Below are 24,735 nucleotides of genomic sequence, written 5' to 3'. Positions count from 1 at the left end.
CGTGATCTCGCAATAGAAGAATTTTCTTTCGCGAAACTGCATCATCGACGGGGGCGCTCGATCGTTCCCCGGTGGATAAGTAGAAATTCTGCATTCCGCGAATGGCCGGTTGTGACGTCGTCTACGTGCCCGTGTTCGTCTCAAACGTGCGTCCGACACGCGTTAACGCAGCGATATTTATATTTTTGTGTCGGGTGTGTAACGCAGACGTACGAGGTATTGTATTTTCCAAAGAAACCGCGATAAAAGTACGTCGCGCTTGTGGAACGAGTGCAGAGCGCGTTGTTTCGATTCGCGTGGAAACGTGCGTAATGCATATGTGCGGAAAACAATTCCAAACAAGTGTAACGAGATTACGCCGAGCTGGTCGCGGTGCGAATGACAGGAACGTCGTGTTCGTAAGTCACCGAGATTTATTTGCGAGAATGCCAAGTTTTTTCGGCAGGCGATTGCCTCCCCCCCCGGTAACGGGCTTGAGGTTATGTTTTGTGCGGTGCGGTTCGGCGCGGCTGCTTCGCGAGTCGATCGCCGCGCGGCAGCACCGTGCAGTCGGCAGCGCGAATCGATGAGGCGCGGGTTTCAAATTGGCGCGTTTTATTGCAGCAAATTCTCGTGAACTTGTTTCCCGAGAGAAACGCAAGCATCGTGTTGAGCATCGAAACGAAAACTTGATCGCAAAGATATTAAAGTTGCGAGGTATTTTTTTTCATGCATTCGCATAAAATATATATTTAGCAATTAGAATTGTTTTTATTTCTAGTATAGCGCGTTAGGGATTCTATATGCAACAGATTTTTCTTGTATCTTTTTTTTTAGGTTATTTGGCGTAATTAACAACATTAAACTAATAGTCTGAGGTCGGCACTTTGCAACTTTTTTTTATACTGTTGAGGACACTTTTCCAGAGTGTCGGAGCATTCCGGTGATGTTTCGCGATTAATAGTAGCCTCGAAGCCCCGGGTGCAATCTCGACCAGAGCGTCTCCGAGATCGCCCATTAGCCGCGCGTCTAGAATCCGCAAAGCGAGACAACGTCGTAAAAAGGGAGGGACAGTCACGCCGCGGCGCCAAGACGGCTTTGGGCTCGGTTGTCGAGTAGCATCGCGGAGGACGGAACGCTTCTCTCCGAGAAGATGCTCCTCCATTATCGTAATTTGCAAATTTCCTCGGGACCGCGATGAAAAACGACGAGAGGCGCCGTGGTTTCGCGTTCGAAACGCGCGAGAGAGCGGCAGGAACACACGGGCGAGAAGGAAAGAGCGAGGAAGGGAGAAAGACAATCGCGGCTTCCAGGGGTGGAAAGAGAGAGGTGGACGGCAAAACGAGTGTTTGGGGGAGAGGAGGAACAGGAACCACGAAGACGGTGGCGGATTGGCGGCCTCGGGCGCGGTTGCGGATTCTCGGCGTGATGCCGGTGATTCGCGGCTTTGGTGCCCAGTAATCCCGGATCCTCTCTTTCCCGTCCTCCTCCCGTCGTCCGACCATATTCCTCCTCTTGCCGTAGCCCTCTCTCGGTCTTTGATACAGCGGCGACGGCGGCGGCGGCGGCTTCGGTCGTATGCCGGCGGGACAGGGGGCTCAATCTTGCGGTAAATACAGCAATCGCCCGCGATGTGCCGTCCGCATTAATATAATTAGTCACCGCGAGCGAGAGCCCAAGAAAGCGATGCCGGGGAGCAGATTCTCCTTCGCGTCTCTCCGACGATGCACACGCATCGCACGAAAAAATATCGCGCTTAAGTATTTCGGGGGATGTGTATCGGCGGGGAACGTGCGCCCCGGGGCCATCTCCGCGTCTCGTCTATGGCGACAGACGGAGTCACAATCTTCCTCTCGGCCGTTAGCCAATTATGCCACGTATCATGTTCGTACGCACACGCGGCACTCGTTCCACACGATTTTGAAGAGAAAAGATGCCGGAGATAAAATTCGACTGTACTCACGGTGTGTACTAATGCGAAATCTTCTTCGGTTCCAGCATGGCTCCGAAGAAGCCTGAGGAACCCGAGCGGAAACCGCTTATCGGTCGCGTTGGCACCAATTTAAAAATGGGCATCGTCGGGATACCGAATGTAGGAAAATCGACTTTCTTCAACGTTCTCACGAAGAGTCAAGCGGCGGCTGAAAATTTCCCCTTCTGCACCATCGATCCTAATGAAAATAAGTATCTTTATACGTTTGTCTTACAAGCGACTTGACAAGTGGAATTTAAATTTCAACTATCCTTACATAAAACAAACATTTATTTTTTATTCAAGTATTCTTAATACAAAATTGTGCCAAAAAATTTACTTGCACATACAAGCTGATTGATTTTGTTCTTGTACGTTCTTGTAACGAAAATTCTGACACAGTGTATTTAACAATTTCGACTTCGCTTGTTTAACCTTATTATATGTACGATCAAATAACATTCGAATCGTCGAAGTTATTGAAAATTATTTGAAGAAGAATGTGCGACAAAATATTTCCGGCAAAATCGGAACAAGATCAATCAATTAAGGATTATTTTCATTTTATTACACAAATTTCCCGCATACGTGTTGCCCTCAATTATGTATTCGAAGGCCAATTTGTATTACGGTTTTTCCGAAGATATTCACCCGATGAAAAGAATAATCACAGCTTCTGAATTTTTCAAAAGAGAAAAGCCTCAACCGCGTAAAGAATTTATCATTCGAAATCCTTATTCGGAAGACGAAGCTGTAAATCGTCATCTTCAAAGCGACCCACCGAGTTTCATTATTTTTGGAAAACCAGGATTAATTCACAACGACGTGGCGTCAGCAATAGCCGACGCTTGGAATTGTGTTCCAATTTTGCCCGTGTCATTGATTCACCGCGAGATCGGCGTCGGTACCGAAAAAGGTCGTGATATAGAAAGAATTCTGCGACTTGGTAGATCATTGGAACCCGAAGTTGTTATGGATTTGATACGATGCAGGATCAAGATGAGAGACATCAAACACAGAGGCTTCGTCGTTGATTGTTTGCCATTTGTTCCCAATGTGAACTTTGATTATTCATTGTGTTTGACTTTTGATTCAAATGCGCGTCATACTTGTCCAGAATTTTGCGAAAATGCGACGCAATCCGAAACCCTGGAAAACCAGAACACATCCGGTATTTCGAGCTGTAAACGACAATTTGATTACGATCGAGAGATCCCTCGACAGATCGACGAAATATTCACCGCGTGGCCGTTGAAGCCTTTGATTATCATTTACCTGATGTGTCCAAAGCGCGATGTTGCGAGCAAACGTGCGCGCCGACGCGTGGACGTTTTAACGGGTAATGTGTTTGACGAGGACGAAGTTACAACGCGGTTTAATGAGGAATTCGAACACGACGGGTCGCAAATTATCGACGAACGATTAAACGTGAGAAACGATAGGAGATTAGTGAGACAGATATCTGATATGAAGCGCAATATTGAAGCACAGTGTGATTTATACGAGCGATTAGCGTTACCTGTGATCGACAAGTGGATTCTCGCGCACGATCCTCAATGTGTTATTCGCGTCGACGGTCGCGATTCCGCGCAGCGAATACTTCAGAATCTGAAAGCGCGTTTGCACAGTCTTGCGGTGCAACCATCGATTGTTCCAAAGAAAATGATTAACCAGAACGACGCGAATTTTCTCTCTGAAACATCTCCGGGGACGAGTTTCAACAACGAGCTTACGGAAAAGTCCATCGAAGAAGTCCTCGAGATTTTAAAGCAAAGAGACGTTGTATCGTCGAAATTTCCCTGGAGACTTTCCGCGTGGAAGTTTTACTGTCCCGTGGAACTAGCTCAAGGACGAAGCGTTAAGGGGAAACACGCGATACGATTTCTGAGTAGAATCTACTTTCTTTCTTCTCGAGAAACTGAGAATTTGTTCGTCGAGAATCCGAGGTTGTTTTTGTCGCCGCCGAATCCGCGACCGGTCTGCAAAATCGCGGTGTTCGGGCCTAAGTATGCCGGTAAATCGGAACTTTGCGCGCGGCTGGCGGAAGTGTTCGGTGGAACGGTAATAAGTGTAAGTGAGATTGTGAAACACGTAACTGAACAGCGCGAAGATGTTTCCATTCGAAAGGCTGACGCTATTATACGGCGCATCCAAGAAGTACCCGACGAGGAGTTGGAAGATGAACTACGAAGAGATGGCGGATACGTTGTAGACGGTATGTGCACGGACGCCGAAGTCTGGCGAAAAGTTGTCGAAGCTAATATTGCGTTCGAAGACGTCGTTCTCTTGCACGAAGACGAGCCGTACACTTACCTGCTGAATAAATTCCGCACTTTCTCTTATTTTCGCGATTTCGCACAAGAAGCGGAATACGAAGATCACGGAACATCATACCAGGATGCGGAATGGGAGTACTTCGAGCACTTGACACAATTTGAATCGGAGTGGACGAGATTCGAGGAGCAAGTTCCTGAGCTTAGAACAATTGCCATAAAATGTAATCTCTTAGATATCAAAGACGTGGCGGAATACGCGATAAATTATATTAAACGTCGCTTTGGCATCGAAACTTCTATTGATATTGAAAAGAAGGAAGAAGAGAAAATCCTGGAAGAAAATGAAGCACATGAAGTCGATAAAAACGCTGAAAAAGGAGAAAAAAAAGCATATCCCGCGTATATCGATTTTGAAACAGCCGAACGTCTTCTCGATTGCGGCTACTATTTTCTCAGTCCCTTCGGTCGATGGTGTCCGGTGCAAATATACACGGGCAAGATAAACATTCAGATGTTTCTACCTATGAAAGCTCGTGGCCAGATTTTTCCGGTTGTGTGCCCGCCGTATATCTATTTTCTCGCCGGCGAAGAAGCGCTCTCCGCGTTTCTTAACGATCCGTCCAAGTATCTTGAGCGGATTTTCCGTCCGGCGCTTCTTCCGCTTCGAATTTCCATTATCGGGCCACCTAAGTGCGGGAAAACCACACTGGCGAATCGTTTCGCGAAAACGTACGGCATGAAAGTAATTACTCGCGGAAAGGCGTTGCGCCATATGTTGAAATCCTATTCCTGGACCGAATCGGCACGAACGGCCGAAGATCACCTTCGCGCGGGTCGGATTGCTCCGATCGAGTCTGTGACACGCGCCATTGAAATGATCTCTTTAGGATCATCGCGTTCAATAACCCAGGGTTTCGTTCTAGACGGTTGTCCCTCGAATCGCAGAGAAGCCGAGCAACTGATTGTTTTGGGAATACAACCGATGATCGTGATCGATCTTCAAGCGAATTTGGAGTTCTGTCTTCAATGCCTCTCTCGGAACAACAACGATTCAAAGAGACCGCTGAACTTTTCCGCTAGCTTTCTGTCGCAGTGTTACGCGAAATGGCAAACAGACCAGACGAGTTTCCGGGACTGGCTGAAAAGATTCTCGCGAAACGTGGTCCAGCTGGATGCCACCAGAAGCAAGTGGCATGTATGGACCCGCGCTGATCAAGCGGTGCGATCCCGGTTTGCCGACATTGCGCTCTACTCTCGCGAAGCGAACCTGGACAAGGTCCACAGCTTGAAACACATGTGTGTATCGCCCTACGAATTCAGATCGCGGCAAAGTAAGTACGAATTGTACTGTCCCCTGTGTCTGTTTCACGATGACATCCTGAAGACTTCCGGTCGGCTGGTGGATAGTCAGGGAATGGTCCAGTTCAGAGAATATTTTTATTGGATCTGCCCGCGACATATAAACGTTTTCGTTGAAAACCCGTTGCTGCATCTTCCACCGGTTAACACCGCGTTCCTTCCCGACGAGCGACCTCGGAAACTTGAAGAGATAGTCGACGTGGAACACGCTTGCTGGGCGCGACGACTTCGAGGCGGTGGATTCTGTCTGGTGACTTACGTCGACAGTCTGCCGGATCGCACGTTGACGAAAGGCAGGCCCGATTTGGGTGTCATCCTCGAGGATGGAGTGTATCTCTTTTGCAGCGAGGAATGTCGCGAGAAGTTTCTCGCGCGGCACAGCAAATATTCCGAAGCAGATGTCGAACTTCCTCGCGAAGTTCTCGAAGTGCGTTCTCTGCCGGACGTCGAGTTTTTGAAGCAAACGGTGACAAAAGCTCTGATCAAAGCTGTGAATCACGTAGCCGCTCGTCGTCCGAAATTAGTCGGTTTATCAGCTGCTGTTAGCGCAGCAATTTACATTGGCGTTTACTTGAAGATGCACAACGCCGAAGCAAATCCGGTCGAAGTGAATCTTTACGAGGCCGCGAGCAAGCGAATGGCGAAACAGAACAGAATCATAGAGATCGTCACCGACACCATGAAGAAGAAACCGAATTCTCACGTGCAGGCTTTACCAAACTATTCCGTTTAAACATTTGTATTTTAAGTCACTCGTGTAAATCAACATATTTGCTGACATATATTTCATTTACATAAATATTTGCGTGTGTTCGAAACTAACAATTCGCTAATCGCAATCTCGAGAGTTTCAAGCTACGTAATTTTCTTTTCCAGCACGTCGCGTTCCGGTGCCCGACGCGAGGTTCGACTATCTCTGCGACTATTTTAAACCAGCCAGGTAAGAAGATCCGGGAGCGCTTCTAAAATACGTTGACGTCGCGGGTAACAGTGTGCAGCGAGAATAAAAGCATATAGTAGCGCCTAAAGATGCACCCTTGCGAAGGGAAACGAGTCGGAATAACCGAGGACATTTCCATACTTCTTCGCTTTTATTCTCGCAAGACGGTGGGAAGAGGACCGAGGGGGGCCTATCTGCAATGCAGATTGGTCTGAATTCGTCTACGAAACGCGAACGTCCCTACATTCGCCGACGTTACACGTTCTTTATTCGCGTTAGCACGTGATGCCGCATTCTTAACTTGGATAACATCTCAGTGCGGCTGTATAATATTTTTTTTTTTTTTTTCGATAAAATAACCGCTGCAGTGTAGCGCAAACGACCAGTGACAAATATACCGGTTTGAGAACATACGTAGGAGCTGTTACACAAAAGAAGTAAAACAAACTGGACGATATTTGATTTGACGACGGTCGCGTGCGCGATTTTCGTTATCTTTCGAATCGAACGGGGCGGAAAAATCCGCTCTCCCCGATCGCGCGCTTCATGCGCGAACGGCCGAATGTAAATCGTGCTTGTCTTGCGCGGAGATTCGACGGGAATCGAGTCATTGAAAATGCGAAACAGCGCCCGATCAAAGAGCGGCCGATTCATCCGTGCCTCTCGTGCGGCTCTATTATCGTTGGCGCTCTCTCGTCTGTCTGTGTGTCTGTATTCGACCCCGACTACCGGCACGTGTCAGATGATTCGACGATCCGTGATGAAAGCCGGCTAATACACCGTCCCCCCTCGTTCTCCTTTCTCATCCCCGCAGTCAGTCAGTCGCTTCGTCCACTTTCACCGACGCCTCCCTTCAAAGGCTAATTGTTTAATGAGCCCGCTGGCATTAGCATTTAAATACACCTCGTTGTCACTGTCGTCGCCCTCCGTTTCCATTCTGCGCGCGCGTGCATCACGCGTAAGCCTTAATTCGACCTTTAATCGCGAATATCGGTGATCCGTTGCGAGGAAATCGACGCGCGGGCGCGATTCGCTTTTGCAACATCATTTATTTTTATTTGAAACATTTTATTACATTTCTGTCAATAAATCGTTGATAAAGAAAAGTTCGCGAGAGAAAAGTTTTGTTATACGGAGCAGCTGTTATTCAGCTTAATTTTTTTTATTCGTGTATCATCAGTAGATGCGATTTGTAATTAAAAATTCGTTTTCCAGTAAAGTTCCGGCTTTTCTCCATGTGATGGACATCGCCGGACTGGTGAAGGGCGCAGCCGAGGGACAAGGATTGGGAAACAATTTTCTTTCGCACATCGGCGCTTGCGACGGCGTGTTTCATCTCTGTCGTACGTACGCCGCTTATCTTTTTTTGAACGAACGCTTCGTTCAAAGCTTAATTCATTTCCCGCTAATATTGTTTTAATGTCCGCGCTGACGTACGAGCGCGGCGCGCTCTCGTGTACAAACAAACAAATCGCAAAACGAGCGCGTATATTTCCATGGAAGCGTTTCGAGCGTGGAATCGCGATAAGAGGCGATTACAGCGAGGGAGGGAAATTTTCGTTGATGAGATCGGGAGATTAGTTCCCGAGCGCGCGATATTTACCTACTTCGCGCCCGTGGAACACGTGCGATCGCGGATGCGAATTTATTTTTACGATATGCACCACTCGTGTAGCTTACGAGCTGGTTTTACGACCGTCGTTAACTATCTTCCTAGAAGCACATTACATTATTCTTCTTTATGATAATTCAAATCGGCTCTCGTGCTCTCATTTTTTACCGTGCACTTCACACAAGTCCAATTTTCACAAATAGAGCTTGGGAGTGTCATTTGGTAATATTTTTGTCTCATTTTTCACACTTTTAACTTAAAGTACCAACAATTTTTCAATAATTCAAGAATTCGTTTTACAATATTTGCACAGAGCAACGTAATCGTCAATAGAATTCACACCAAGTTTCTCGCATCCATCTCGCAAGAGTCGTAAGAGTCGTTAACTCGCGTGCTTTACGTCGCTATAATGTAACACATAGTAATTCAACAAACGGCTGCTGATTCGTCCAACAGAACGATCGTTAGGTATATATTACATTCGTACTGAAAATAACATTTCGAGGTAGTTTCGTCAGTTAATACGTCTCGGCAGGCTGCCGACAGGTGGTAATTTTTTCAATTAAACCAACCTGGCAATTTTCGCGTGGCGGGTGGCGGCGGTTCGCTTAAATAGTCGACATGCGAGCTTCGCGTCGAGGCGAGAGAGGGTTACTTGTAAACGCGGCTCCAATCTCGAGCTACGTATTTTTTTTTTTTTTCCTGTACTTTCTCGCTCCGCGTATACGAAAATCCATTCGATCGTGTTCGTCAGGTGCCTTCGAGGATGACGACGTTACCCATGTGGAGGGTGACGTCAATCCCGTGAGAGATCTCGATATCATTAGCGAGGAGCTACGACTGAAGGATGTGGAGTTCTTGAATGCGCATCTTGAGAAACTCGAAAAGCTTGTAATTCGTGGCAACGACAAAAAGCTGAAACCCGAATATGTAAGTATTTTATATTTCAGTAAAAATATACTTTTTTTTTATTAAGAAAATATATCATTTCTATAAAAATATAGGTTCTTGGGATCCAAATTTATTTATTGCGAAATATCAACGTTATCGTTTACAAAACATGTTATTTTGCACAATATACACAGAAGAAACATTGAGTACTCTATTATAGCAATTTTGTATGGGACAAAAAAAAAGGCTATTCTCAACGGCGATAACGCGAAATCGACCTATTTTTATCGATGCGTAAACAAGTGTTTAAGAATATTAAACACTTCTGCGAATAAGATATCGCGCCAAGTTTGTGTATCACGCGATTTAATCGTTTATCTTACTTTCTTTACAACATGCTGTATTGGTTATTCATTGAAACTTGTTTGCCCGAGTCACACAGATATATCTTCGTGTATGTATATCTTTCGATATGATTTCGATAATGTTTTTCAAAGGACAAATCAATTTCGATAATCGAGCCTTAACATTTTTGTATCGCCCACAATCTCTCTGAGACCAATGTTTTCACATTTCGTTTCTTCGACACGATCGATCTTCGTACACAACGTTGAAACGAATGTGCAACCAAGTACACCACAGTCTTCTTTGTCAGACGAAGCAACGAAATTACTGAAGAAATTAAGAGAACGCGGGCGAAGCAAGAAAGCTTCCTGGAACGAGTCGATCGTCGGATTACCCTCCTTCCGCGGATTGACCCACGGCAATTACTGATCGCCCCCTCATTTCCGACTTTGCAATTTGGCAAAAGTTTTTCGGGAATTCGAAGCCTCGTACCTCGCCTCGTCTCCTCTCGACGAGAATAATGGGACCCGTGCGCGCAGCCAATATAGCACGATCCTCTAATCACAATTCTATCGCGAAATTATCTCAAGTCGATGATTCGCATTTCCGTGCCGACTGCCAGACGAAATCGATAAAATGACGAAGAAGTCCTTTGCCGCGGATTAATCGCCGTGAAAGCTGTTGCGTAATAAGACCGTTCTTGGAAATTAAATGAAAGATATCGATTTATTCTTATGTCGCAGGACACGCTTCTGAAGGTGAAGAGCGTTCTAATGGACGAAAAAAAACACATCAGGTTCGCCGACTGGAGTGCCAATGATGTGAGTTTACGATTTTTCGTCGAAATCATTTTTTTTTCTTAGCCCAGACTCTCGGTGTAATGATGTTACGTTTCACCAACTTCCAGATCGAAGTACTCAACAAATATCTGTTCCTTACGTCAAAACCAATTATCTACTTGGTGAATTTGTCGGAGAAAGATTACATACGCAAAAAGAACAAGTGGTACGCAACTCAAGATTAAAAATGACAAACAAATTCCTTCGAGAAAACAATTGCGTCAGTTTGTGTGAATTTGTTTTCTCGATATTTTTTCAACAGGTTAATCAAAATAAAAGAATGGGTCGACAAGAACGATCCAGGCGCAATATTAATTCCCTTCAGCGGCGTTTTCGAAAACAAGATTCTCGACATGGACGAAGCGGAGCGCACGAAATACTTCGAGGAACACAAAGTCACCAGGTTGGTATCTCAGCTTCGTCGCGCTGCAGCGATTATTATCTTTACGCTCTAAATGTTTTGCAGCTTTATACGGCGGTTCGTTGTGTCGCGCGCTCGCAAAATAAGAGGGTTCTTTCGCGCGTTCGCTTCGCGCCACCTTAAAACTTAGAGAGATTCGGCCTAAGCCGCGCGCGGTTCTCGTTGACGGCTCTCTCGACGACGAAGCGCCGTAAGATTGCAGGGGAAAAGGTCGGACGTTCATAAAATTCGGCGAACGCGTCTCCTCCCTGACTGAGTTCTCTCGGGTTCCCACATTTAGTTATGCACCGAGTTATTCTCTAACGGTAATAATAATGGTGCGGGACTCGGTCTCGGTGTCTAGACCTCCGTTCTCCGCTCTCGCCACCACCGCGAGACGGCTAATAAAAATCACGGCTGTGTTTCGACGCGGCGCATTATATTTTTTTACGAACGGCTATTCAAATTCTTGCAAAATTGCATAAAAACCCCTCCCGCCCTCGCGGGCACGCTGGTATAATCGAGGTGGTGGGTGGAGCGAAAAGTAATCGGCGGTGGTTCGGTAATTCGATTGGTCTGTGTGGGTCATTCGTACCCCAGGGCGCGCGGAGGTACGTTGCACACGCGCGCAAACTCAACTCGCTTTGCCAAAATGAATTTTATGATCCTCGTTATCTTAATTAGACCGTAATTCAATTACGCTGTAGTAAAAACAATATGCAAAACTTTTATTTTACTTACAGAACACTCAAGTGTAGACGTTTTACCGAAACAATAAAAACACATGAAGAGAAACAGTCATCATTAGACGAAACAAAGGAAGCATAGAATTTAATTTTTTTCTGCGGTATTCATTATGTTTGCTCCGCTTTTCGCGGGAGAGGACAGCGCGTTTAGATAGTTTACTCTAATAATCGGGGGATGCAAACGAAGGGTCGAAAGACACCGTGATTTTATTTCGAGAGACCGCAGATAACCGAGGCGCTGAGGAAAGAGCTCCCAGAGAAGAGAGAGTCGGAATGATAAAATTGCGGCATTAAGTCGTTCAGCTTTATGTGTATTCTCTGAACTCTTGGATTTTCGTAGGCCCACCGCGCGCGTTGGACGGTTCTACTTGCCTTTAACCTGTCATTAGACGATATTCGGCTCGAGACAATCATTTCACAATGCGCCGCTCACCGGTCACCTTTTGTTTCGGACCGGGGAGAACGTTTTTTTCATGATTCGCGAAAGACTAGAGACCGCGCACACTGCTCTGTTGCCGATAACGAAGAAACAGCCGATCTTATTTTTCTTCTTTGATTTTTTTTTTATAGCGCACTTGACAAAATTATTGTACAAGGATACAAAGCGCTGCAACTGCAATACTTCTTCACGGCCGGACACGATGAAGTTAAGGCGTGGACAATTCAAGTGAGTAACAGAACGATTTTTACAAAATAATTATGTGTAATAATGTACTTGTCTTTATGTAGAGAGGCACGAAAGCACCTCAAGCTGCCGGAAAAATACACACGGACTTTGAAAAGGGATTTATTATGGCGGAAGTAATGAAATTCGATGACTTCAAAAACGAGGGTTCGGAAGCTGCGGTAAAGGTATTCGAGAAACAATTTTAGTGTATGTCTCGGTGTACATGTGTATTTTCACATATACATATTGCGTAACGTTTTTTTTTTTTTTTTATCTTGTTGTTAGGCCGCAGGAAAGTACAGACAACAAGGACGTAATTATATAGTCGAGGATGGCGATATTATCTTTTTCAAGTTCAACGCAGGTGCCGGGTTGAAAGACGCGAAGAAGAAGTGATGGCACGCATCTCTCATGTTGTTGCTCGTCTATCTATACATCAACATGATTCTGCTATCCTGCTGCACGCATCATCCGCGCGTTAATAATCAATCCAATTCGCTTTCGCATCGTCCCTGATTTGTTCGTATAATAACAATACAAATATCGATAATTATTTTTATATTACTTTTTTGCAGAAATCACATAGAAAAAGAGAGAGAGAGAGAGAGAGCGACGTAATTGTGTTATAATATTGTTTGTATTTATCTCTCTAAACGTTTTCTGGTCTCGAATCACACTTTTATGAGAATCGACGCACTTAATTTCCAGAAATGTTTTTTTTAGCGAATAATGCAATGTCAGTACAGAACAAACGCAGTGTGTTAACGTTTGGAGTGCTGTGTATGTACATAAACTACGTAATTAATAGCAGATTTCTTAGATCACATTCTGCATTTCTCAGTTTTGATAATATGTTGTGAAAATATGTGCGAACAAGAGAGAGAGAGAGAGAGAGAGGAAAACGGAAAAAATGTGTACGTAATTTCTTTCTGTGTGCATTTAATTCAACAAATATTATGTTAGGCGTGAAAATTAGGAGAATTTCGTAATTTTCGAATTGCATTCTGTTGTGCGACGATGGTAAAAGGCGAGTATATGCGTGTGATGATTGATCTTCGACGTAGGATGGTATCTGTAGTTATGCAATCAATCTTTAGATCGGTAATATATGAAATTTTCACTTTTCTGAAATCTCGTATATATTTCAAAGAACTCAAAATTGTTTAAACGTCTAAAGATCTTTTTAAGACGGTGATTTTTAACAACGCGTGTTGTTTGGAATTGTTTAATGTAAACATTTCACACACCAGAACTACCGAGATTTTGTTTTAATCCTTTTAATGAAGGATATTGCAATGCGCGATTGGTGTTATCTGATATCTATCTTTGAGTAGTTCCGGTTTAACAATTTCTACGGAACAACACGCATTGTCAGCCATTGTTGAAAGTCTTGTTGAGAAGTCGAGACTTTAGCCATTGATAAAATTCCACTTCTTGGACAAGTGCTTTTCTCAAATAATCGTTTGTAATTTGTGGCTTTAAAGGTATCGAAGATGTAGACTGATGCTTCTTTTTTGGTCCTATATGAGAAAAAAAATACAAACAAATATAGGAACGCTCAATCAAGAAGAAATATTATTAGAACTATTTATACGAGTACTTACGTAACTGGTTATAAATATGAATGGCACCCTTGAAAAAATAAGGAAACTCAACTGCAAGCGCGTTCAACGACTCCTCCATGTAATCCAATATGCCAACAACCGGATACCATCGAATAACATTTGTTTTAGCTCGTTCCAACGCCCACCTGTTATTTCTCTCCCTGGAAGAAAACGTGTGCAACATAGAAATCAACAGCGGTTCTAAGTTTGTGCAAAAATATTTAGTCTTCATTGTTGCAAGAAACGTTCCGTTTCTCGCTCACACGATGACGTATCTTGTAAAAGTGTCATTCGCTTGTAATAACAGCGAAAAGCGTTACTCACGCACAACGTGGTTCCTGACCACAAAAGTGAGATATAACTCCGCCATAAAACATTTCTTCTTCTCCTTCTTCATATCTGAATCAAATCAATACAAGATAATGTGTAATTTTTATATATACTATTTTTACACATACTACTCTCAGTATAATTTGTACAAAAAAACATAAAGGCGTTACATACTTTTGCCAAATTCGTGGATCCGTAGGATCTCTGACTAAAGATACGAAACTCGGGCCTTGTCGTCCGAATTTCGAGAAATTCAGGAACTTTACGTCTCCGTCGAAAGTTAACGGGATAGCTTCTTGTCTGATAATACTCGTAATTTCTTCTACTAACGACTCCTGTGTCACAAAAATCAGGATGTATCTTAATAGTATTGAGATGTAAATTTTATTAATTAGAAGTTAATCTTTTTTTCTTTTTTTTTTTTTTTTGCTAAACTCACTTGTTGCAGAGTCGATAAGAATCCGTGATTACCCGGCGGCAAACGTATGTGTTTGAAAGCATTATAACCCTGTAAACGTTGCAGGACCAACACTAGCAATTCGGCGCCTGTGTCAGGTATGCGTGTTAACATGAGAACATGCTTGTACCTGTGCGGCAAATCTCCCAATTCAGCGAGGGAAGGTGTGACATGACGATGCGTCTGTTTGATACATAATTATAAGAATATATTGATTATGTAAATATTACATATGTTTCATATATTTACACACACGTGTTATAATTCATGACGCAAGTAAGTAAATTAACATCTTGCTTTGAAAGTGGTAGATATTGTTATTTGAGAATACCTTGTTATTTGTTAAATATTTATTTTAGTTTTTCAGTAAAAAAACAAATGAAACGCGCTATTAACTTCTACTTCAAGTTTGAACAAGTTTGAAATTGTCCTGTGCGATAGTGATTTTCCGCGATGTTTGCGATAACGCGAAACGCGATAATCCTTTCGCTGCATCGTCACATCTCGCACTCGGAGACTGCATGCTATTACGTAAGCACAAGTCAGCTATTCAGCACATTCCTGCTCCAAAGCAGGATTTGTTGTTCCAGAATGTTTGATACTTAAACCGAGGTAAAATTTTTTTAACGCGCGTGAACAATGTGGAAAATATGCGGAATATAATTACATTTTATTTTTTGAGAATTATGTAACGAGTATATTTTTCACCGCGACAAGATTTGCTTATTTTTGTAACAGATACAAAACTATTAATTTACAAGATCAATGAAATGTAGCTTCACACCTGATCGCGAGCAACCCGTCTAAAGTTTTCGCGCTGCTCTTTCGGTTTCTTTGACAAATTGCGCTTTTCGGTAATGCTGCTCGCGGCTTCGAACAATTCCGTAGACGATCTCGCGTTCAAAACGACGCAGACTGTTGTCAAGCACGTCAATAGCAACAATAAAAAACCGCGATTTCGACGCATTTCTCGAAAATCGTAAGTAGATATTGTTTTCCGATATGTGAATTTTGTTCGTGGATTTTTCTTTGCGGGTAAAAGTTGACACACTCGAGTTATTGAAACTACTGTCTGTCGAACAAGTAAGGAGAAATGTTAGTGGGTCAGACTCTCTGTGATCCCCACATCTTTTACCTTCGACTCCCCACCGACTGACTTATTCGGTGAAACGCAACATTCACATTTCACTTTCTAATGCACACATCTCGTCTTCGTGAATAACTAATGTGTATCTATTTCAATTGCAAGATAAAGATTCTATATGTTATAACCTAAAATTATTTTCCGATTTATTCCAATAGTTTAATCGAATAATATTAAACATTTTTTTTTGTAATTACAATGGGATATATATTATAATTCTGCTTATTCGAGATGTTAGGGTTCTTTTAAATCTACTCATTGTAATAAAAAAATAATACGCGTGTAGTAAAAATATTTTATTACGTACAACATAAAGTTATAATTTATATTTTATTGTAAAATTTATCCTATAACTCGTGTGCGCGATTGGTCGCACACTTTATATCGAAGATCTCGTCATCACAAAAAAAAAGATTTTTAAAAGATCTTTAAATTTTAAATCCTCGTGTGCAAAAGCGTCTGCTAGCTCTCCGCGTTACTGAACATGCGCGGAGTTTCTCTCCGAGACCGGCCGGTGAGGTGGCGCGGCGGTCCACGTGTTGTATGCGCTTCTCGCGATCCTTTTCGCGACGGGTCTATTTGTAAACACGGCATACGCAACGTAAGATGGACGTGAAGTACAATTCTCGCAAGCAAGACTGGGAGAATTTGGAGATTTCGCGAGAGGAGTTGGAGACGATAACCGATAACCTGAAAAAGGACGAATTTCGCAAATTGCTGATCGAATACGCGGAGGAGGTGTCCAATCCGGAGAACCGTAGAATCTACGAGAGAGAGATCGCCCAGCTCGAGAAGGAGCGGGGCGTAGACGTGACGTTCGTTAACCCCGAGCCCGGTTACGTCATAAAAACTAGCGTAAACGGCGACCGGAAGTGTTTCCTTAATATCAGTAAGAACGAAATTGTCGCCCGTCCCTCCAGCGCTCCTTCGTACGAACAAGGTCATCGTGGTCTGCAGTGGTCGATTCCGTACACGCTGATACCCCCTCGCGATGACCTTGACAAAAAGAACGTGCGATGCGTGGTGTTCGACGTGGTCTTTCATCCGGACACCATCTACCTGGCGTCCAAGAACGCTCGTTTCCGCGAAATTGTCAACAACACAGCGATGGACGGCGTGGAGAATAATTTCAAGGTTTCTTTACTCATTTAGTTAACGTTGTTTTTCTTTTTTATTAGCTTGTAGTAGTTGCCATGTGATTTTTATTCATTCTTCTAGGTGAAATTGGACAGGAAGAACCTGAAGTTTCCCAAGATGACCTTCAAAGGGGTATGTCAACCCACGGTGATCAGGAAGCCCTCAAAAGAACCACCGAAGGAGCCGTTAGATATCGAACCAGAGATCTATCAAAAAATAATGGCAAATTACGATGAAAGTCGCGAAAAGCACTCGAGGCAGATGGAGGAGAAACCGCAGCGTGTCCCGCCAGTCGCTACCTATTATAAGAACAGGCAAGAAACATCTATTAATGAAAAATATGTCACTCCCAAGTTTTCCATAAAACATCAATCCGATGTGGATATGGAAGACTTTATGTTGAGTAAAGATGCCAAGATGTATGCTGCAATTCCTAAGAAATTAGTGATCACCATAGATCTGCCCTTGTTGAGGATTGCGAGTGACGCAACACTCGATATACACGAACGGTCTCTCACTTTGAAAAGTGAGAAACCCGCAAAGTATCTGTTGGATCTGCCATTACCATATCCTGTAGACGGTGATAATGGAAATGCTAAATTTGATCCAAAGTATAAGAAGTTAGTTGTAACCTTACCAGTTGTACGGCAATTGGTATCAGCGGATACAACAGCAGACAACAGGATTGAAGGTGATCAAAACGGTTTTGCAACATCTAAAGATGGAGAAGAAAAATTAGTCGGCGACAACATAGAATTAGTGAAGGAGTGTGAAAGCGTTTGTGACAATGTAGAGCCCGATAAAGCTAGTAACGCGATAGAAAAGTGTAAAGATACAGCCTTACGGACTAGTAACATTATAGAAAACGCGGACACATTTATGAATTCTAATGTTAAGTACAATCTTCCTCCGTATGTTTGTAACATTTACAATAATCAGTTGGCCGTTACAATTAATGTAAAGAACGTGAATCACGACGAGATACATCACAAAATTCTAAATGACAATGTAGGGATACATATCTTGCTGACATCCGTGGGTGCTGGATTTTTCCCACAATATTATTCATTGTGTCTTAAGTTGGTAGATGCTTACATTGATCCGGAAACTCTCATAATTGAGCCGTGGGACAATAATGTTATATTCAATGTCACTGTGAAGGGCATTGAGAATGCGACGCAATATTTTGTTGGAGTAAACACAGAACTGATGGAAGGGAAAGATCTTCCTACAGCAGCTTCGTTTAGAAATAAATTTAAAGAATTGATGGTAAAACATTTAAATATGTCGTTTTATTTGTAAAACCTATAAGATTTGATTGCGTCACGTATGTAACGTACGAACTGTTTTCACAGGCTTCTCCGGAAGACGAGCCGCAAAGGGAAAGACAAATATCTGTACAACCGCAGGGTGATGGCGTTGTTATAGATATTCGTTCGAACCAGCAGGATTCTGACGATGAGGAAGAACAGGAAAGTACGAAAGTCGCGACGGAACAATCGGAGAATAAGGACGACGAGAAGGCCAGATCAATCTCGGAAAGCAGCGGGGACGAATTGGCGAGCAGCAACGGTAGTGCGAGGCACTCGAAAGGAATATTGAAGTCGCATAGGGCGCGCAATTTTGCTCGTTCCGTGTCCGAGTCGAGCGCCGAAGAAAATAGTCTTCCAGCATCGTGCACAGATTACCACTACGATTCCGTGCACGACGTTAACTCCGAATCTGATTGTTCCAGCTTGAAAAAGACCGTGCGATTCAACGATGTGGTTTCGCGTCAATTATTCAGGTACCACATTGCACAGCAATTATTTTGTAATCGCTAACTCGATTTCGCTCATGTAACTTGATTATCGTTTTTTCTAGATCTAATTCGAGTATTCTCGGACAGCGTAAGAAGAATCAGCGTAAACTGCGGAATAAGAAGCGCGCGCACGAACGACGTTTGAGCGAGAGCGAGAATTCGGAAACCGAGGAGCGGGACAAGTACAAGGCGCATTATAAACGTCCGTCGAGCAGCGAGGAAACCTCGGAAAACGTGAAACCTATACTCGCTCGGGACAAGCATTCGCCGCAACAAAAAACCGCTAACATTGAGATCGCGAAATCGAACGGCGACGACGTCCACAGACGTAAATCTTCGTTCGAGGAAAAACCTACGGAAGATGCCGACGCGTTGATTAAAGCGAAAGATACGGTTCAACTGGAATTTAAGAACGATCTGATATTTGACCTCGATATGTAGATTTAAAGGTGCAAAGAAAAAAAAATAGGCTAATGAAAGCACCGCACGATGTGATTAGCGATTAGTCTGTGCGTAACTGAGCACGATTTGATAATTTGGTAACTTTGATAAAAAGAGATCGATACTGATATCAAACTCGCATATAAAGTTTGTTATTTTAAGGTATAGAATGTCAAAAAGATTTATTTAGAGAATGATATGTGTACATTATAATATCTTAGTGCTTTGTTTTGCTGTAAAGGGGCAGATAATATTTAAACAAGCATTATAGAACGCGAGTCGAAAATAATCGCTTTATCCTCGATGAGAGAAAAGAAGACAAGTTTACTTAATATAAAAGTTACACACTCATTGAAAATGAGGAAATAATGCAATAAGTAAATTGATGATATATCGATTGTGATAATTTTAATCCGAGATTTCGATCGCGATTGTGTATAATCCGATGAAAATAGAACGATATATTTTATTAATCGGCTGATATTTAAAAGAGTCATCTAAAAAACAAAAGAAAATCTATAAAAGAGATATACAAAAGTGTGTTAATATATTTGTACACAAAAAGTTTATCCGTCTGAATTTGAAAATTTATGAGACTCCGGCGAAGCGTTTATCTGCGCAAATACAGTTTTTACGATCCATTCCTATATTGTGTATATTGCATTTTAAGTATATTTACTAATGATATCTATACAAAAGAGCCATTATGTACGTTTACGTCGCTATGTATATCATTGTAATAGCATGATGACACACAGAACACGGAATAAATATTCAAATACAAATTGTTTTTATAGAAGATATCATATGTCAAGATACGTATTTTTTGTATGTTTTGTGTGTTTTTATGTATGTTTTTATATATGTTTTGTATTTTATGATTTATTTTTTTTGTTTGTGCTGTTGCCACTTACAATCAATGTACTCAAATGCGAAAATAATTTTTATTTATTTCGGTCAATATCTCTATCTCTCTCTTTCATATCTGAGACAACATTAACGACTCTCGCAACACGAATCTTCCAATAGGAGCTACAACGAGGTGACGGCGCGAACGTGATCGAAAAGTAGGGCACAGCCCGCAGCGGAAACAACCGGGCCGCGCACCGAGCTGCGGATGAGAGAGTTCGCCTCGAAGTTCGAAACCATCGATCTCCGCCACTTGCAAGGGTTTAAGGTCGTTAAACCCCCGCAGTCTACCTGTATATCTTTCGCCCCGTTCCGTGTTTTATTTCCATGATGTCCCATTATATATAGGAGAGCGGCAGCAACGCACGCGACTGCGGCGTTCCAATTCATCGTCATTCGCGATAGCTCGGCCCGCAATTAAATTACACGCTGTTATGCAATAACGACGAGACGACACAACAAGAGGGACATTCTTCGAGAAGCGAATGGCTCTTGATACGAACACTCGATAGATCCGAGACTGTAATGAGTCACATGACAAAAAGCATTTTTTCTTCTTATTTATCTAAATATTTCTTTTCTAATTTTTTGTTCGACTAACTAGCTAAATTTCGTCAATATGCGGTAATAAACATATGTAAATTACTTTTTTCGAGAACGCGGATCGAAGCCTGAGAGAGAGAGGGTGTTTGTCAAACGGGTCGGAAGAATAAACAAAGGGCATCGAGATGGAAATCAATTTCTGAATACTTCGATACAAACACGTGATTGGAATGCGCGGGTGGTAAGCCTGTGAGGGTACCGGTACCAGGTCGATAAGTCGTCCACCCTTTAAGGTTCAGAAAGCTGGTGGCCTGTGCCGTGATGAGGGTGCACGATGGCTGGGGGTGGCAAGCGAAGGGAAGGAATGGACGGAAGAGAGATAGAGAGAGAATGCACGTACCCCGCGTGCCGCGGTTACGGCCGGCACGACATCGGCAATGCGGCAGCCGACGGCAACGTTTAATGTCGCTCGGCCAGTCATTGCACCTGGCACCATTTGCGAGCACAGGTGGATACGGCGCGCGGGGGTGGCGTGCGATATTAAGGACGCGAGAGCGCGCTCGTCGGGCCGCGTAACACGGTTTCGAGATTGGGCACACGGCAATATCGATGGATCGCGCTAACGAAGATAAAGACTGATGGCGAACGATCGTGCCACGAGGGCTTATCTGTGACACACCGCTCGAGAACAGCGAGAGTTGCGATAACGAGGAGCGATATACGGCCGGGGCAAAAACGTTATCCACCTTGAGAGATAGAAAAGTATTCGATTCTTCTTAAAAAGCACTTTGTCGCACAGAATCACAAAAGTTGATCGTGTAATCTTCTTCTCGTGAAAAATAAAACGAAATTTTCTTTTATTGACTCCCGCATATGTAGCCTCTGCGCGATTTATTGATATGGCCAATAAAAGCGCAAAGAGAACAGTGAAAGGAATTCAAGTTTATTAAATTTTTGTTTGAATTTATGTGAAATTAAATACGTGGTCGTTAGAGCGAAACAATTCGCGTTTCGGCGAAGCCAAATTAATTGTCAGTGTTGTGAAAAAAAATTCCGTCGGTCACAACAGCGCTTGGATTTATGATTTAAGCTCGAGACATTTTTGCGCGACGATCTTGCGAGTTTGCGGTTTACTCGTTAGTCTAATTAAAAAGTAGCGGGAAACAAATTTATTAACTCTCCGTGATATACATATATACGCGGAAGCAGAATGCGATGTCGCCGCACACTTCTGATATAATTTAGCAATAACTCTCTTTCGGTGAAATCGCGTTTAATACACAATTTAAATGTTTTAAATACCGCCCACGCCGAAGCGCGATTCCGCGCTTTATGTTGAAGTACACGCGCATGTGCAATCATTATGCGAGTTGTAAAATTTATATTTTATATTTATATGAGATTTATTGTCACATGTTTGTTGTGGAAAGAAGAGCGCAAATCTCGCGTCCTGATTTCGTGCGCGAACACAATTTACCCGTATGATAATTTCGGTTCCCGTTATTATTAAATTTTTCTTTTCCGAGATTTTCCACGCACACTTTCTTATACGACTTCTTCTTTTTTACATCTCTCCGTTTTCACTTGAATAATGTATAAGTTTCCGGCGTATCTGTTCGGATTACCGCCTCGGCAACTTGAAATTTATGACACATATGTTTCCTACAGCGCGAAGTTTTATATGTTCTAAAATAAGAATCTCTTTTTCTATGAGAATATTATGATGTCTTTGGTTGAGAATATTTTCCACATTTGCACCGTAACTGCTTGACAACTCACAATTGCCGATACAGATATTTTCCTTTTTACAAACGTTTTATTGACAATAAGTGACACATCATGATATTTTCTAAAATGTATTTTAACAATTGATAATAATGTCTTGATACATCTAGCGATTGCGGAAGTTACGACAATAGATACAATAAAAAAAAATTTTACCGTTGTTATAAAGAAGCGAAAATGAAAAAATGTGAAGAAATGAAGAAGAGAAAGAGAAAAGAGGGAAGGGAGCGCAAGTAAAGCAACGACATCGCAAGGGAACGGAACTCGTTGCTATTGCAATTCGGCGCCAATTTTTATTTGTTTGAGACTTATGAACAGTGACAGCGCGCGTGAGCGTTACGCGTTTCACGTCTCGTTTCTCGTTCCTGCCTCATTTTCATTTTTGCATCTTCGTCCACAGAGACGTTCTCTCGAAGTAGCGAAGTATCGATTATGTAGACTCCGCACTGTGCTTGTACGTACATACATACGTGGTGTGCGTCCCGTCCAGATAACCCACTGACACTGGCAGTTCTCCCATAGTTTGCACAAACTTTTTTTTCTTCGGCCGATGTTCGGTGTTACAAAAAAAAGTTTTGTTTTTACCAAAAAGTGTCCGAATTTTTGTTTAATTAAAATTACCGTTTAATTGAATACGCGTAAAAAAATCCAATGTAAAAGAAATGCTTGCGAGTGGCATTTTGTTCGAAAGACGCCGAATTCCAATTGCGATTGAGGTATTTTTGTCTGGCAATTATATCGCGAGATGAAAAAAGTTCGATATGTGAATTCAGCCGTGTTTACTCTTTTTATTGCAATATTCTGTGATATTTTTAGCCTTTTTCAGCGGCTCTCTTTGGTAATTATCACGAAGAGTATTAGAATAAAAAATAAAAAAAAAATTAAAAAAAAAAATGTCGAAGCACGAAAACGCGAACGAGGTAGTTGCAGCGAAATTAGTGCAGCCGTTCACCTTATCGCTTTCAACGTAATCCCTCCGCAAAGCACGGACACACACAAGCGTGTGTGCCGATATCGCGGGTGGCGCGACACTCTCTCCGCGCTTCGGAAACGCAGCTTTTAAAATTAGGTCGCAGCTTTGTAATCGCGAATAGCCGAAGGTGGTATTCTTAGAATCGCTTGTGTATGCGCGAGAAATTGTGTTTGTGTGTGTGTGTGTATGTATGCACGTACGTGTGCGGCAGTTGCTTCTTAAAAATTCTATTCAACATATCCGTCGACGTGACAGCACCCGATGATGCATCACTCTTCGAGCGACGTAAGAGAGGCGACGACCCGATAGATAAACATCCACAATTCTGGGGGTAACGACACGCTAGAAGAGAGAGAGAGAGAGAGAGAGAGACGACCTGCCATCGTTCTTGATTAACCCGAATGTCCCGATTCCATTTCCGCCGGACGGATATCGCGCGATGCGCTTCTTCATCGGGGTTCGGGGACGTGCGGTTCCCATCGATATAAGAAAACTTATGAATCTTTGATCTAGAAATTTGTTCACACTCGCGTGAGGTAACTATATACCGTGAACTCGATATAAACGTCATTTCAATTTTTATCCGATCTCTCTGCGCGTCGTCTAATTTTGTACGTATTTTTTCAGGAATTCTCACCGCGGTGTAAAAATGAAAAATTATCGTGTTATATGTGGCGCAAAAAAAAAAAAAAAAAAAATGAGTCCAGCTTTGTGAACGTTTTCTGCGACGATCTATATCGGGAACGCTTGCAGATTGCGCCGACCTGTTCATGAAGGACTAGCACGCGAATACAGTCATCGACCCTTCTCGGCTATGAGCCGCGGTATACAATACCATCAAACTGACCTGCAGCAACGCTTTATTCAATATAGACCCCGATGCGGCACGCCGCGGCGCAGGACGCGGCTTCCTATTCACGAAAAAGTCGATTCACCCCCCGGCTGTGAATGTTCCTTCGTACGCGAGTAATCTCGTCTCGCTTCCTATGCAGTAAGTTTGAGAGATTCATTTCCGTCAAATACGTTAAAAACTTTCGTCGCAACTGTGTCTGATTTTCTTTTCTTCCTACACTTATAGATATTATTCCCTTCAACATACTTCGCTCGATTTGTTCGAAAGTAATCTCGTACTTCACGCTCGTGACAAAGGTTCGTAAAAAAGCACGTTGTAAAAAAAGAAGACACGAACGAGAATCGAGCAAAATAAATCGAGTAAAATAAATTTGACTCATGACATATATTCCCTTTGCGGAGCGAGCAAAATTGTGTTTGACCGGACTGACGTCGCGCAATAACGCGAACGAAATAACACGACGAGTTACCTCTAACATACACCACGTGTTTAGGAAAAACAACTGTCTTCCCGACAATCTGTCACGTGACAAAATTTCCGGTTTTAGACCGGTGGTATAATTCTCGTTTATGTCATTTCCACGCTGCGTCTGTAATCCGAGAGGGAGCTTTTACGAGGAGGGTAATGTCTCTTCGCGAGATGAGAAAATATTTGTCTATTCGACAAGATTAACAAACGATCCGCGAACGAGAGAGGGAGGCTAGTTGTTTTGCTTGACTTGGACTATCTTTT

At 42.9% G+C, this 24,735-nt stretch overlaps 3 protein-coding genes across 11 annotated transcripts; 2 read left to right on the top strand and 1 right to left on the bottom strand.

Moving 5' to 3' along the window:
* Positions 1-95: 95 nt before the first annotated feature.
* On the top strand, positions 96-13,152 carry LOC109863208 (obg-like ATPase 1). 7 transcript variants are annotated; one of them, XM_020443439.1, is made up of 11 exons: positions 96-216; positions 1,978-2,159; positions 6,466-6,526; positions 7,742-7,869; positions 8,893-9,068; positions 10,118-10,195; positions 10,282-10,379; positions 10,476-10,616; positions 11,930-12,026; positions 12,089-12,211; positions 12,312-13,152. In XM_020443439.1, exons 2-11 carry the CDS (start codon positions 1,979-1,981, stop codon positions 12,420-12,422), a joined length of 1,194 nt encoding a protein of 397 aa, XP_020299028.1. In that variant the 5' UTR covers positions 96-216; position 1,978; the 3' UTR covers positions 12,423-13,152. The 7 variants fall into 7 exon arrangements, with proteins under 7 accessions (XP_020299028.1, XP_020299023.1, XP_020299054.1 ...); XM_020443434.1 differs by lacking the exon at positions 96-216 and adding an exon at positions 228-398; XM_020443443.1 differs by lacking the exon at positions 96-216 and adding an exon at positions 626-696.
* On the bottom strand, positions 12,949-15,655 carry LOC109863246 (uronyl 2-sulfotransferase-like). Of its 3 annotated transcripts, none has more exons than XM_020443491.1 (6): positions 15,553-15,655; positions 14,400-14,600; positions 14,135-14,295; positions 13,955-14,029; positions 13,631-13,791; positions 12,949-13,546 (listed from the first exon to the last, which is right to left on the bottom strand). In XM_020443491.1, exons 2-6 carry the CDS (start codon positions 14,529-14,531, stop codon positions 13,398-13,400), a joined length of 678 nt encoding a protein of 225 aa, XP_020299080.1. In that variant the 5' UTR covers positions 14,532-14,600; positions 15,553-15,655; the 3' UTR covers positions 12,949-13,397. The 3 variants fall into 3 exon arrangements, with proteins under 3 accessions (XP_020299080.1, XP_020299072.1, XP_020299076.1); XM_020443483.1 differs by lacking the exon at positions 15,553-15,655 and adding an exon at positions 15,202-15,533; XM_020443487.1 differs by lacking the exon at positions 15,553-15,655 and adding an exon at positions 14,749-15,173.
* A 410-nt stretch (positions 15,656-16,065) lies between these two features.
* Positions 16,066-19,257, top strand: LOC109863238 (protein kintoun). The gene is made up of 4 exons (XM_020443472.1): positions 16,066-16,695; positions 16,780-17,967; positions 18,054-18,484; positions 18,562-19,257. Exons 1-4 carry the CDS (start codon positions 16,168-16,170, stop codon positions 18,938-18,940), a joined length of 2,526 nt encoding a protein of 841 aa, XP_020299061.1. The 5' UTR covers positions 16,066-16,167; the 3' UTR covers positions 18,941-19,257.
* The last annotated feature ends 5,478 nt before the right edge of the window (positions 19,258-24,735 follow it).

The sequence above is a fragment of the Pseudomyrmex gracilis genome, unplaced genomic scaffold, assembly GCF_002006095.1.
Source record: "Pseudomyrmex gracilis isolate BER0280 unplaced genomic scaffold, ASM200609v1 scaffold_11, whole genome shotgun sequence".
Lineage (NCBI taxonomy): Eukaryota > Metazoa > Arthropoda > Insecta > Hymenoptera > Formicidae > Pseudomyrmex > Pseudomyrmex gracilis.
Note: the sequence above shows the minus strand (reverse complement) of the source record. Positions and strands in the feature narration are given on the sequence as shown.